The 14,914-nt window shown below is 37.1% G+C and overlaps 1 protein-coding gene across 6 annotated transcripts in view; it reads left to right on the forward strand.

The window, feature by feature from the left end:
* GRM7 (glutamate metabotropic receptor 7) overlaps window positions 1-14,914 on the forward strand; it is an 862,741-nt gene that overhangs the window by 457,906 nt on the left and 389,921 nt on the right. For all 6 annotated transcript variants that reach the window (XR_016512405.1, XR_016512404.1, XM_090284096.1 and 3 more), the window contains exon 4: window positions 5,912-6,066. Coding sequence is in view for 4 of the 6 variants with exons in the window: in XM_090284096.1 (XP_090140222.1) it covers window positions 5,912-6,066 (155 nt within the window). In the remaining 2 variants the exon portion in view is untranslated. The remainder of the gene's footprint in view (window positions 1-5,911; window positions 6,067-14,914) is intronic.

Genomic DNA, 14,914 nt, shown 5'->3' on the forward strand with positions numbered 1-14,914 from the left:
ATTGCATTATCATCATGGCCAGCCTCCCAGCCTGTCTCTCCCCTCCATGTGCATCCTACATGCTGCCTCCGAATCCATCTATCTTGCCAGTGTTGAGCTCTGATTATGGTTGACAGGAATGTCTAATGGAAAGAGAATTACACCTGAAGTTGGGATACCTGAAATTTTTATGCTACTTAACATGAGCACTCTCTCACCTTAAGCAAATGCCCTGCCCCCTGTCCTGCTTCCCAACTTCTTGAGGCCTCAGTTCTCCCATCAATACAATGAAAATCCTTCTGAACTGATTTTATGGTGATTCTGCTTGTACCACTCTCATCTTATTTCACTCCTCACTCCTTCACCTTCTGTACACTGTAGGTATGGTGGCCATTTGTGTTTCCTCCCTGCTAGGTCTCAGGATGTTCTCATACACCTACCTGGAACACAGCTTTTTCCCTACTTCATCACTCTAATGCAATCTCTACTATTGCTCTTTGAACAATTTTGATGAATTCTTCATAGTTTATGTTACTGATGTCATTTTACATCATTTGATGTTTGTTCAGTGTTTGTGTTCTCCACTGGACTGTAAGCGTCATCAGGACAGAGATGATGTTTCTTATTTTTATTCCAGCCTGTGTTACATTAATCTTCTAGAACCACTTCCAACTTATGGTTTCTGTTGCCAAAATTATTTTTATTTATTTTATTTTTAAATTTTATTTTAAAATTATGGTTTATGTTAAATATTATATTATGTTAGTTTGGAGTGGATTAAAAAGTTGCAGTACATATATTATTGATGGAATATTACTCACCCATTAAAAAGATTAAACTCTTACCATTTGCAACAGCATGGATGGACCTAGAAGGTACTATGGTAAGCAAAATATGACAGAGAAATACAAATATCATATGATTTCACTTACATGTGGAACCCAAAGAGCAAAACCAAAATAAACAAAATAGAAACAAACTTACAGATGCAGAGTATAGACTGATGGTTGCCAGAGGGGAGGGGTATTGGAGGGCTGGGTGAAAACCAAACCAGGAAGGGATTAAGGAGTACACACTGGTGGTTACAAAGTCATTAAGGGGAAGAAAAATATAGCATAGAGAATATAATCAATAATGATGCCTCTTTTGACTTCCTTTTGTATCCTCAGTCTGTATGGGATATGACATTCAATAGAAGAAAAAATGTCTAGTCCAATGGTCACTTTTTAATAATTTAAATACATGCTTGCCTTTCTGAATTCCATGATGCTTTAAAATGTGGTTCTGTTTTAAAATTTATACCTCACCTAATTCTCCACCCAAAATGCACCACTCTTGTCCTCCGACATGTTCTAATCACTCCTCCACCATGGCCTTTGTTCATGGTGTTTCCTCTCTCCTCTACATGTCAAAAATGTGTCTGTTCGTCAAGGTTTATTTCATACATGCTCTTCTCCATGAAAACTGTTTCTGATCACCTCTTAAATGTATTGTTTCTCTCCTTATAAAATACTTATTCTGTTGCTCTTAGGGCATTTTCTTCCACACTTTGTGATTTAGTTAAGAGAATTTTGTTTTCATAATATTACCCTGTCTTTTTGTTCCAGTTTTTTCAACTCTACTGATACTTTTCCTAGTCATCTCATAAATCCTTTTTATACCTATTTTATGCATTTTAAAAAATATATAATACATTGATAAATTATGACTTCATGTTTATTTTTAAACACATCATACATGGCACACAAAAGTTTTACTGCAAATAGCAATGGTTATAAGTTTGTTTTAATACTCTTGATTTTTAGGAAATGTGAGGTTTAATTTGGAGTGTAAAAATGTATAAAATCCTCTTATTAACTAAGCTTATTCTCTTTGTGTTGGGGCTTATTTATGTGTTTATGATTTTATACAGTGATTCATAGTAGTGATAGCAGTAATAGCTCTTGAAGACAGTAATAGAATTCAATACATATATAAGTTTTTTCCAAAACATAATCTTAAACACACTGATGTTTGAAGAGTATTAATGACCTACAATGTTATGTTACTTCTGTTTTCATGAAATTTACACTACAGATGGAAATTTTTGAGATTTCTTAGAATATTAACTTCAAATACTTTGTCAGAGAATAGCAGTGAGAAGACATTAGCATCTAGATTTTGAAACTAAGATCGGTGCTAAATCAGTCATGGGTACTAATAATTTGGATTTTAGACAAGAGTGGATTCTTTTTCTGGGACACTTTATTCTAATTATAAAAATAATATATGGCTAGTGGAAACTGTGGGGAAGTTTTTGCTGTTAATACAAGGAATCTTTAAGTTTACTTTGCTTATTGATTATCTAGAAAAATTAAAGATGAAAGAGAATAATCACAAACTAGGATTTTAGGTAATCCTTATAAAATTTGCAATCCCAGCACTCAAAGATAACCACAAATAAAAGTCTAGTTTAATGTTTGTAATAATTTCTTTTTAAACATAAAAAAGTTTTTCCCAACAGAATGCAGATCACATTGAATTTTATATTTCACTTTTTGCCATTCACATTTCACTCTTAATAACATAAGTATTTTTAAATGGTTTAATTTTATTTATCTCAATAAATAACCCCACAGTTTTATGTAAATAAGGTGAATGCTCACTTTTTATATTTCTGTCATTTTCATCTTTATTTTCTTATTCCACTTGGTTACTCACCATCTTTTCATCCTCTTCAGAATTTATTAACACCTCCTTGGTGAATGGTTGTTGCTAATAACATATTTTCCCATATATGTATAATGGACTAATATATATAAATAATTGATGTACCATTAATTATTGTATGTAATTATTAATATATTAATAACTTATATATTTATTTAAGCTAAAATAATTCACCATTTCTCCCCTCTCCCCACTCCCTACCTCTGTTGTCCATATTTTTCTGTGCTCTCATATGAATGGCTCTATACTTTTAACTGCATTTATACACAAATTCAGGAAATTTGGGGCCAGCTTTCATTATATAAGAACTGAACAATCTTTTGCAGTTTTTTAATTTAACGTTTTTTTCTATAAAAATGTCTGTGGAACTCATACTAAGTATATTTTTAATTGCTCTCCATCCATTTTTTTGGATGTACTGTTGTTTAACCAGTTCCCTGTTGCTCCGCATTCAGGTTGTCTCCAGTAATGAACATCCAATTTGGGCAACATATTTGATTATTTCCTTTGGGTAGATCAGTAGAAGTGGTACCTCTAGATCAATTGTAAACAACTGATTGTGTTTTATTTTTATGAAAATAAATGCATATATATTTTTAAATATGACTAAAGCAATTTTGACTCAAAAGGTTGGTCTCCTGTACCATTCCTCTAAACTCTTTGGATTTGTTCTCTTTGAGCAATAGTTTTAATTCTTTAAGCTATTTCATCAAGTTTTTCTGTATAATGTGCCTATACTATAAGTTTTGAATTATTAATTTTAAACATTATGTATTAGTTCCTTTTATGTTAGGTAGAATTTAGCTCAATTTGTTCTCCCTTACCTTCCCAACATTGCTATAGCAGATTGTCTTTTAATATACATCAGTCTTTATATTATTGTACTTATATAAGATAATCTATTATTTCTTGTGTACTTCCATCATGAAACCTCCTTCTTTTTCTTCAAGTGTCTGTTTTTCAAAATTTTTTATTCAAAGTCTATTTCCTCATTTTGCTGGAGTCATCCTCCAATAACTTTCTAATAAAGGGGAAACTGAAGAAAAACATTTTTTTCCTTTTATGTCTAAAAATGTTCGTATTCTGCCTCCACACTTAATTAGTAGTTGAGAATGTAAGGTCTGTGCTCATATTTATTTTTAAATACATTATACCTGGTACATAAATTATACAGCAAAAGCTATGGTGACTAATAAGTTATAGGACTAGAAACTAGCAGGGAGCTTGAGGTTCTAATTTTGGATAGAAAAATCTGTAATATTCACTGATCATGCTAATTCTATTTGTATTGAAATTCCTTGTGTGTTGCAATTAGAATTCTAGATTATAAAATAATTTTTCCTCAGAATTTGTGAAACATTCCTCCATTATTCATCACTTTTTTCTCTGCTTCTTATTTCTCTGCATGTGTTCCTAATTTTTTCTTGAAAGTTTTTAAGATAGTCATTATTTTTAAAAATATTTTTTTTTTATTTTTAAGAATATTTTATTATGTTGTTACAGTAGTTCCAATTTCTTTTCCCTTGGCTCCCCTCTGCCCAGTAACCCCATTCCCTCCAGCAATACCAGCCCCCTTAGCTCTTGTCCATGGGTCATGCATATAAGTTCTTTGGCTTCACCCTTTCCTGTACGTATTATTCTTAACTACCCTGTCTATTTTGTACCAAGCAATTATGCTTCTGAGAGGGAACGATGCCACTTGCTCAGCACTCACCACTTTTCCAGGCACTTCTCCCACTTCCGTATTGGACTGGTACCTCTCTATCTGTTGCCCTGGCCATCATTCCCAGAGTGGGTGGGTCCGCGCATGTTCTAGGTCTGTGGGGGCCCTTTAAACAAGCGACTCTGATGAGAGACCAGCAGTTTCTGCCTCCGCCCCAACCCCCACTGGTCTGCACAGTCAGAAGCAATGAGGCTTGATTTTCCCCAGAGCTGGGACCAGTCAGGAGCTGGGAATGCTCCCCAGGTGTCCCTCCTGACTTTTTAAAACTTGTGACTGCGTTTTCCACTGGCCTGCCTCTGCCACTGCCACTGCATCTGCTGCTATCACCATACTGCTTCCTCTCCGCCCAGGCTCCGCCCCTCCTACCTGTCTGGATGAGTATTTCTTCTTTATATCTTTGTTTGTTGGACTTCCATGCAGCTCGATTTTCTGGAACTTCTAATTGTTTCTAGTTTTGAGGTAGTTGTACTCCTTCTTAGTTGTGGAGGGAGATGCAGTGTATCTGTCTATGCCTCCATCTTGGCCAGAAGTACAAAAAAATCTTAAATTTTATGACATGCTTGTTTTTCTCAATATTATGCTGAGTGAACCTTTTTAATATGAAAATTGTATTTTCAATTTATTCAATTTTTCTTTATTAAAATATTATTAGAACATTTCATTTTATTTTCTCTGTACATTGTTCTGGGAATGTTATTAGTTGGGTGTATGTCTTCCTGGATTCATTCTTTACAACATTTATCTTTTTCTGTTTATGTTCTAACCTTTTGTTCTGGTTTTGCTTTCTGGAGAATCTTCTTCAGAACTTTCTTTTTTTTTTAAATCTTCTAACATAATTTTAATTTTATATTTTTAATAACCTATTTCTTTTTTGTCCTGTTTTTAATTTTTATTGTATTTTTTCATTACCATTTAACCCCCTTATACCACCTTGCCCTTGCAATCACCACACTGCTGTTTATGACCAACCTATTTCTTGTTGGCTTCTATCTTGCTTGATTAGAGAAGTGATAATTCCTATTTAAATGTATTTGGTTTTATTGAGTTCTGTATATTTTAGTTAATAATTTTAAACCCTTCATTTATATTGACATATTGCTTTCTAGAAATATTACCACCAGCAGTGAATGAGAGTGCTCATTTCTCCAGTCCTATGACAAACTCAATATCAAAATAAAACAAGAAGTGATTTTGATACCTGGTTCTAATTCACATGTTTCTCTTTCCTAATGCATGTGAATAACCGGCTTATTGGTCATTCATAGCTCTCCTTTTATCTGTTGACTTTGAATACTTTGTCTATTTTCCTCAAGCTGTTTTGATGATTTTCTTTGTTGATTTACAAAATATCTTTATATATTAAGGATATAAGTCCTTATGGCTTATATTTTTGGCATTAATTATTTATTCTTTGAGAAATAGTATCTTGCTTTCCTTCTGCTTGATTCCTTTATCAGTTGCTCTTTTTCATAACATACCTTTCTGTGTTCCTTTCTGCAGGCAGATCCTTGCAGCAGCCAAAAGAGCCGACCAAGTGGGCCATTTTCTGTGGGTGGGCTCAGACAGCTGGGGATCCAAAATAAACCCACTATACCAGCATGAAGATATTGCAGAAGGAGCCATCACCATTCAGCCCAAGCGAGCAACCGTGGAAGGTAGGGATTTTGTCAGTTTATGATATGCTAAGAAAGTGGTTGGTGTTGTGTAAAGTATTTAATGCATGTGTCTCTTTGAGAATTTGGCATATTTACAATTTATACTCTCATTTAATTTGAAAGAAAAGTATATTTATAAAAGAAGACACTGCAAAGAAAAGCAACTCCTCCACTGGTATTCTGCCTTGTGTTTCTTTTTTGATGGGCCAGGTCTCCAAAGATTCCCTAAAACATGCTTTGCATATTCAGTGCAACTCTATCCTATCACTCAAAAAGATATCAAATATTTGCATTTCTTTCTATTCTGTCTCCACACCAATCTAATTAACTATTCTCCCCAGAAGACTTCACTGTCTGCGTAGGCCTTATAAAACAAGCTGGGTTGTGGCTCAGTCACTGTTACTTTTCTATATGATTTGGGGAGAAAAACATCCCACAAGTCCCCCATGTGTTCACTGGGAAGCTTTGAACTAATTTCGTTTCCAATAGGTGTCTAGAGAAGATTGCCTATCTTACCCCTCAGACCAATATATTTGCAGATAGGCACAAAATGTTTTAACTATCCACTCTTTCATTCAAAAACTTTGAGTATCTGTGGTATGCCTTCTTTGCTAAGCTGGTAAAACAAAATGAGGATAAAAATGCTTACCCTCTAAGCTTACAGACCTAAATCAAGGTGTCATAAAAGAGTTATGATTATATAACATGTGCAACACCCTAGCACAGTATGCAATATATGCCCCAAGGCACCAAGGAGATACTGTGGAAATTTCTCTAAGGTTGTGATGTTGTGGTCTGGGAAGACTCCTGAGAGGAGGTAAAACATAGAGGAATGACTTAGAACTCATTAGGAAGATCACGAGAAGAAGCCCCAGCAGAAGCTTCCAAATCAAGAGATAAGAACAGAAGAGTGAAGATACAGGGCATGTTGGGGTAAATGCAAACAATTCATTCTGCAGCATAGTCCTGCAGTGATAGTCATCCTAAAATTCTTTCAGTTCTTTAAAAATTTTCCCCTTTACAGGGCACTGGGAAAAATCTTCCCTCTCCAAGAATACCATGTGATATATTATTAGGCTGATTGATTTCTTTCTATCGTTTGGGTGTCAGCCTAGGCATTAATTTTCCTTGCAAGGCATCTGTGACCATTCCACCCAGCCAAGCCTGAGATAGGAGCCTTTCTATTATTTCTAAGCATCCTACATATTCCCCACCCTTGTAGTGCTTCTATACTTATCTCTCTCTGGAAATGTATCTGTTGTGCACCGTGGTACTCTCAGCACCTAGATCTTGGCATAGATATGGCAGATATTTAAGTGGCTGGATGCCTGGGGGGAATCACAGACTGAATAAAAACCTGGCACAAAACATGGCTGAGAAGTTGGCCAGGGCTGTATAATGAAGGGTCTTGGAAACTACACTATGAAGTTTGTGCTTTTTTCTGAAAACCTGAACAGCATCTATTGATATAAGTGGGATGTGATCAGCGGGAATTACAACGCTCACCCAGGTGACTCTGTGGGGGAATGACATATAAGAATTGGGTGAGACTCTAAAGAAAACAACAGATTAAAGTGTCTCAACTGAGGTCCTTTCTACCTAAGTTATAGATGCCACACAGACACACATGCCCCTATTTCATGATTACTAGCCCCAGTTTCAAGATATTTTAGAAAATTAGTATCTCAAAAGTTTTATAAATTCTTGAAGCAAAATACATCTCCCATGTATATTAAGGGACATATAAAGTTATTCAATCAGATACAAAATCACACCCTGAATATTCAAGAAAAAATGTGGTCCCAGACTGTAAAATGGGAGAATGTTGCTGTCTATAAAAATATTATTGGAATGTGTTGAAGTAGCAATCTTCATGCAAAGCTTTCCACTCCCACTCAGGTGAAATGAGGATGATTTTCATTTGGCTGTTTAAAAGTGCTGTGACTTCTGTCTAGCCATATTTCCTTCTGTATTGCCACAAAGTACAGCCAAGATTTGTTCACTAACTTCGAAGACAGAACATCAGGATGGTGCCTTTGCATTTACGGTGTCATACTCCTAAGGAAGTGAAAAAAGAAATGCATCAATGGCACCAAGGTTTCTGAACAAAGTTATGAGATATCTTAGATGTCTGTAAGGGAAGTACGTTGTATATGGGCAAGTAAGTTCTTCTTTCCTATTTTTTCTTTATATTTTCCTTTTTTTGTGGATGTTTCATATTGAATTTTAATGATTGGAACATCACCCAAATACTCATAATATTGCTATATTCCTTTATCTTTGTGTTACATTAAGCTGTATATTTATATGTAAATAGGAAAAAACCAATCAACAATAACCATTTTTTCTTTAGATCCATATTTTGAAGGTGTTCTGCAAACATCTGAGTTTTTGTTTTTTCTGTATCTGCATGAATAATTAATAATAAATTGTCTTAGGCTAAAGTGCTAGCAACTACATTGCCTCTGTGAGAGTAGTGTTCATTTTCTTTTATCTTCTATCTGCATTTATTCTTCATTTATAAGAAAAAGAGCCTTCGTATTTGCTATCCCAGGGTGTCATTTATTCCCTTATCAGTCTGATGATAAAACTGTGCCTGGAAAGGTCGGCTGTGGCCACTGTGGCTTCCTGGTGCTTACACAAGATCTCAGGATGCCTCCAGAACTTGGCAGCACTCCTCCAGCTCTTAAGCCAAAACAATTCTGTAATTTTTAGTGTGCCTGCATTGTTTGATGAGCCAAAAGATCACTGGCATATTCCTCTCTTTTTTTTGCCCCATTAACTAGGTTCTGTCCTCCTCTCCGGGCTCCAGCAAGCCCAGAGAACAAAAAATGCCCAAGTTGTTTTCGACTCTGTCCTCCAAAGTGCTCAGCTTCTCTGAGAGTAGGTTGTCCTAGCATCCTCTAATTACAGACAGTGAGGATCAAGGGCCAGCATATTTTCATGTGTGCCATAAGCACTAACATTAGGGTTCCAGTGTGATGAAGGAAGAATTTTCAGAGCTAACTATAATGGCTCTGATGATTGATTGATGATTTTCAAATGGGGCTGTGGAATAGCTTGGGTTCTGAACTAAATCTGCGATATATGTTGGAAAAGACAAAAAGTACTCTGGACCCGGCATACAAAGGTTGGTTATTTCATGCTTTTTTACTCAAGATTGACATGAATGCTTTCTTATTTTTCCTAAAATCAGCTATAACAAATTTATGAGGAAGTGAACCAAAATACCTCTGTCTCCAATTTGGATATGTCCTATGTTAGCCTTCCTTGATTACCTGAAATGTTCCACATGTCATAGGGTTTTTTTTGGAGAATGGGAGAATAATGCCAAGAAAGGACATACCGCTTTGAACCACAATACTATTTCTAAGCAATGCATATGCCTTTTACACCTATTGCATTGTTCAATAAGAGTGCTGTTGGAAGAGTGCATATTCAATGTCATGACAATTTCGTTCATTGAGTCTTTCATAAATGTTTATCAGCTCTAGCAGGGTGTCAGACACAAATCTGAGTACTGAGGTACATAGCAGGTGACAATCTAGACCAGGTTCCTGCTCCCATGAAGTTGCCGTCTTAATGTAGAGGTGGCAGGTGATAAAGAATATAATAAGATACCATATTAGGATAATGACTCTAAAGTACATTCCCTCAAAGACTGGCTCCTAAGTTACAGAGATGCACAGGAAGAAGAGGAGAGATCAGGCAGCCTGGATGGGATGCAGGTCAAAGCCAAGACTGCGAGGATGTGCACACAGGTCATAGCTCAAGCCTCTGCAGCCTCTTCTAGATTCCTGGGACATGTTCTTATCAGATCTTTACATTGCCTGAGCCTACCAAGGTTTCCCATTTCCCTATTTCTTATTGATCTGGAAAGTAAAAATTTTCTTCAAGATAGATCAAATTGTTAATCTTTTCAAATGACTTTTTACTTTTCCCAGAGTTAGTCTTTATTCTGCTAAACCAAACTCAGTGCTTCCTCAGTTCAGACTGTGCCACATGCCCCCTCCACAGCAAACACCACACATACGTTTACATGTGGCACTAACTGGATTCGGAACCTTAAGGGCAGTGCCTCGAGCCTGCGGGTTCCCTGTGATTTTCCGTCTTTATTCCCACACCTCTGGCATTCACCAGAGGACCTACCACATAGTAAGTTTTTATGAAGCTAAAATTATCTTTTCTGTCTATTATATCTGTATATATCTATCATACCTGAATACATAAGAACTGCATGTTTGTATAAATTTGAACTTTTCAGAGGATGGGAAAATATTAATCCAAAATAGTTTGTCTCTTTGACTTTTTGTTCTAAGACATTTAGTAGAAAGATGCACTTAACTCTCCAGTGTAGGATCTCACCTGAAATTTCAAATATGTGTTTGTGCACTTTTTCTTTTCCTTCCCTTGGAAGTACCCCTTGCCTTCTTTGCTCATTCTTGACTTTCTTTTCGATTTTGGAGGGACTTCCTGTACCAGATTGACACAATGGCTCAATTAGATGATTTGACTCAACTCTAAATAGCCAGGAAGTAGAACGTGCAGATAAGGCTGTCTCTGTTCATCTTAGACGTTCTGGTGGGAACTTTCTTTCCAAACGGTACTGCTTCCATGAGTAGAATGGACTGAGGAAAGGAGCGCAAGCAGATCAGAAGGCTGAGAATATCTGCATGAAGAATTGCAGCATCTTATTTTTAATGTTGTGATATTTAAACTTGACATTATTGGCCTTGAGCAAGAAGTAAGGAATACAAACAAAGAAATCTACAACCTATGTATCTAAGGAGATCTGAGAACAATTAAGTTGGAGTTGCTTTATTTGTATACAGTCCCAGATTTGGAGCCACACTGTCTCTTGTCTAGTGGAATAGATGCTGTCTTAGCTGATTTAACTCAACTGGCCACTAATCAGTTCTCAACCAGCAAAGATGTAAACCAACAAGAACATATCTCTTCTGTTTGCAAGATGTACTGTCCAGTGCCCAGTACACTGAACACTCACAGCTAACAGCCTGATCTCTGGTATGTCCACTCAGTTGAATTTTTGGCTACCAAGATCTAGCAATTTTTAACCCGAATGTATTTATTCTAGCGATATGTAGGTATTACCATAATTATTTAATGTAATTAAAATTTACATAAACCAATGAAATGAGTGGAGAGAGAAAGATGCTATTTTAAAGAAAACAAATTTAAATTCTTTGGAAATATTTAGTAAACGTTAGCCACTATTAGTTGTGGCAAAGACAACAGTAAATTTGAAGAGAAATCATAAACACTATAAACATATTGCATGTAGTGTCAGAACACGGCGGTTCGGTTGGTACGATTGGCGGGAGGGAGTGCGGCTTCTACCGCATCTTCCACCGCAGCTGTGCAAGCTCCCTGCACGGTGGCTCATCTCCTCACAAAAGGCTCCTTCCTCGAGCCCAGTTCCTTTCGGGGCATCTGCAGCCTACGCTACCCATTCGTTGTCAAAACATGGCGGGGACTGGACCAACCACCGGACTTTCGACATATGCAAATGGACTGTGTGCAAATTAATCCAGTCCCAGCTTCCCCCATGGGATATGGAAGTAGACTTTGCTTGTTCCCAGAAGAAATGTTCATGGACCTAGCACGACATATAAACTGGAGAAAAGCAGGGAAATATAAATAAGCTGTTGAGTATGTTGATGTTTAAACTTACCCTAACCAAAATGTATGTCCAGAAAAAATGTGGTGTCGGTGCTTACAAGCACATAATCAGGAAAGAATTTCTATGGGCTTTTGTGGACAAGTGGGTATCTTTCTTTGCTCCAATGGATCCCTTGAGGTGGGCAGGGACTTTTCCTTTTTATCTTTAATCTCTTTTTCTCCTTTTTTTCCCAATAAATATGTTGTAAAATCCTAGACTGTTCTCTGAGTGATTTCTCAGAGCAAATGCAATCTGCCACTTAAGCTATTGTGCAGTTACCTTTAAGCTTTCATTTCACTTTAAATACCACAAAACTGAATTTTATTATAGTTGACATTTATTAATTTTGTAACAGGGAGACCAATGAGGTGTGCATAGCCACAAATAATACCTCGATCTCACGTTAGATGATTGACAAGTGTTTTAAGTTAAAACATTTAACATAATTGTGTATTTTTACTGATTCCTAGATAAGAAAGAAGTTTTTGATGAAGTGACTAGTTTTTGGCCCATTATATCATAGTTTCCAATGTACTTTCATTTGGAGTTTCCTTTTCTAGGACCTAATCTTCTCACCTGTAGCTGAAAGATTTTAACTAGCTTACCCATAAGGTCCCTTCCAGGAGAAACAGAATCTAAGAGTGATTATTATTTCTGCCTACCCAACATCCATTTCCTCTTCTCATTACAGCCCCACATTTTCAACTTGGAAACTCCACACTCTACTATCAGCCCATGTGTTTCTGATGGGACTGACTCAAACACCTTGGCTCTAGGAGCAGACATAGAGCTCATCTCATATCACACCCCAGCCACTGTAAAGATTGTTCTGGACCTTGTCCATTACGCAAGGCAGCAGAGCATGGTCATATTATCTAATTCTTAAAGGTTTACTAGAAGTTTCATGAAAGAACTGTCTTTTCTCCATCTCTCTGTCTCCCTCTCTCTGTCTCTCTGTCTCTCTCTCTCTCTCTGAGAGTTACTCTGTTGCAAGGATATTAACTCCAGGATTGAGCACACCTCATAGACCTGCATGAAAACATCAAAGACCTGAGCGCTGGAGAGAAAGGCACCCAATCCAAAGACATCATCAGCATTCCTGAGCCTCTGAACCTTAAATCTGGATTTGGACTTCCCAGCTGTATTAACTTACAGGCTCCTGTTATTTGTATCAGATCCTTCAGAATGGGTTTCTGCATTATGCATCTCAAAGCATTTAACAAACATGACTGTCAGGACAGCCTTCTTTTATTTATTTGTTTGTTTGTTTACTTATTTATTTGTATAAATAATAATTGTTGCTCCATTACAATTGTCCCAACTTTTTTCCTGTTGCTCTCAAGACAGCCTTCTTTTAAGCACTTTTTCTTCCTTTTATACTTTCTGAGTTGCATCCTTTCTAAGTGCTATTTACCTCACAAAGATTTCCTCTCTTCTTTTCTCTCCATTGAAATTTATCTGTTCTCCAAACCTCATCATAGGTCTCATCTACCCTGTGATGTGTTCCTTCCCTCATCACCTCAGCCTTGTTTCTTATCTCACCCTCTCAGGCAAACAACATCCATTCTGCTCATGAAACATTTTCTTGTACAATCACTTATTCTGTTTCTGTATTAGGAGAACACTAACTAGAATCTAAGTTATTCATTTAAATGTACCCGGGAAATGCCAATGACTTGTCACATCCCCCTCCATAAAGCTAATTATTTGAGAATTGAGCAGACCCTTGAGAGAGAACTTCTAAAAGAAGAATGACAAAATAGGCCTGACCCAGTAAGGAAGTCTTAGTTGTTTGAATGAAGACACAAACTTCCTTCTTCCCAGGCCAACACCCATTGAATTCACATGTGAATTCCACAGGGGGCAGGCAGACTATTCTTAAATGCTTTTATCTGGAAGGGATGCACATTATTTCTGCTCTCATTTCATTGGCCAAAGTTAATCAAAGCAGGATTTGTCATAGAGGCTGCTTGTGCATGGACATAAAAGAGCTGAATACTGATAAACCCAATTCATGTCCACCTCGAACTCCAATTGACTAAACACTTTGTCATCTCTTAGGACAATAACAGTTATGCTTTGGAACTTGCTCGCACCACAGCATATGAAGAGAGTTCCATTCACCCCTACTGTGCCTCAGACCTCTGAACAGCTTTGAAACCATGAGCAGAACCTTGGCAACAGTCCAAAGTAGGGGATTCCAGTTAGTAGAAAACATGGCACAAGCAGAGCTGTGGCTGTGTCACTGTGCCCAGAAAATGCCCAGAGGAATGTAGCAATACCTAGAAAATAAGAAGCTACTCAGTAGGCTTTCTCATGAGTACGTGTATGAACCCCTTAAGTAGACATTCTGCATAAACCACGTGGAACATGTCTATGGGCCTTGGCAGGACATATTTATTCCTGCAGGCTGTGAAGCTTGGGGATATCCCAGTTACTTCTGTGAGACTGCAGACTGGCCACTTGTAGGTGACACTCTTGACTGCTCAACCAACAGTCATTCTCTACCCTGTCCCACCGCTCTTCTTTTGGGCCAGTAGAAGCCTCCACTTGCTGTGAAAGTTTAAAATGTCAAAAGCTCACTTAGCCCAACCTCCCTGCAGTTAGAGGATGAGCAGGTGACTTAATCCTCACCATTGGGACTCATGGGGACATTTTCTAAAGGAGCTTCCTGAAAGTATTTTTCTCCCTTAAGAAAAAAAAAAAAGAATATTACTAGAATAGTGATATAACTTATTATCCAATTCAGGACACTTTAGAAGAAAATGAGGGCAAAAACTGGTTGTCCCAGGCAAAACAGGGTATGTGGTCACCCTTGCCACAGGGAGGAAAACCCCTGCCTTCTTTTCCTATTTTTGTCATGTTATCTTGTGAGGACTGGATTCAGGGAGCTGTGACAATCGTATTAACAACATGGGAGAAAATGCTGACTACAAAGGAAAGCAGAGAAGGAAGATGGAAAAAGCCAGGGCCCATAGTGACTTGCTTAAATTGTGGAACCAATCCTTGAATCATCTACCTCAGGATTTTTTCTTATGTGAGAAAAATTGCTCCTTATCTTTAAGCCACATTTAAGTTAGACATTTTGTTACATGTTGCCTAAGATGTGCTTAATGTTACATCTGCTTTATTCAAGTCTGTGTACCCAGCACTTGAATAATGCCTGTC

The sequence above is a fragment of the Furipterus horrens genome, unplaced genomic scaffold, assembly GCF_987537825.1.
Source record: "Furipterus horrens unplaced genomic scaffold, mFurHor1.1.pri manual_scaffold_7, whole genome shotgun sequence".
Lineage (NCBI taxonomy): Eukaryota > Metazoa > Chordata > Mammalia > Chiroptera > Furipteridae > Furipterus > Furipterus horrens.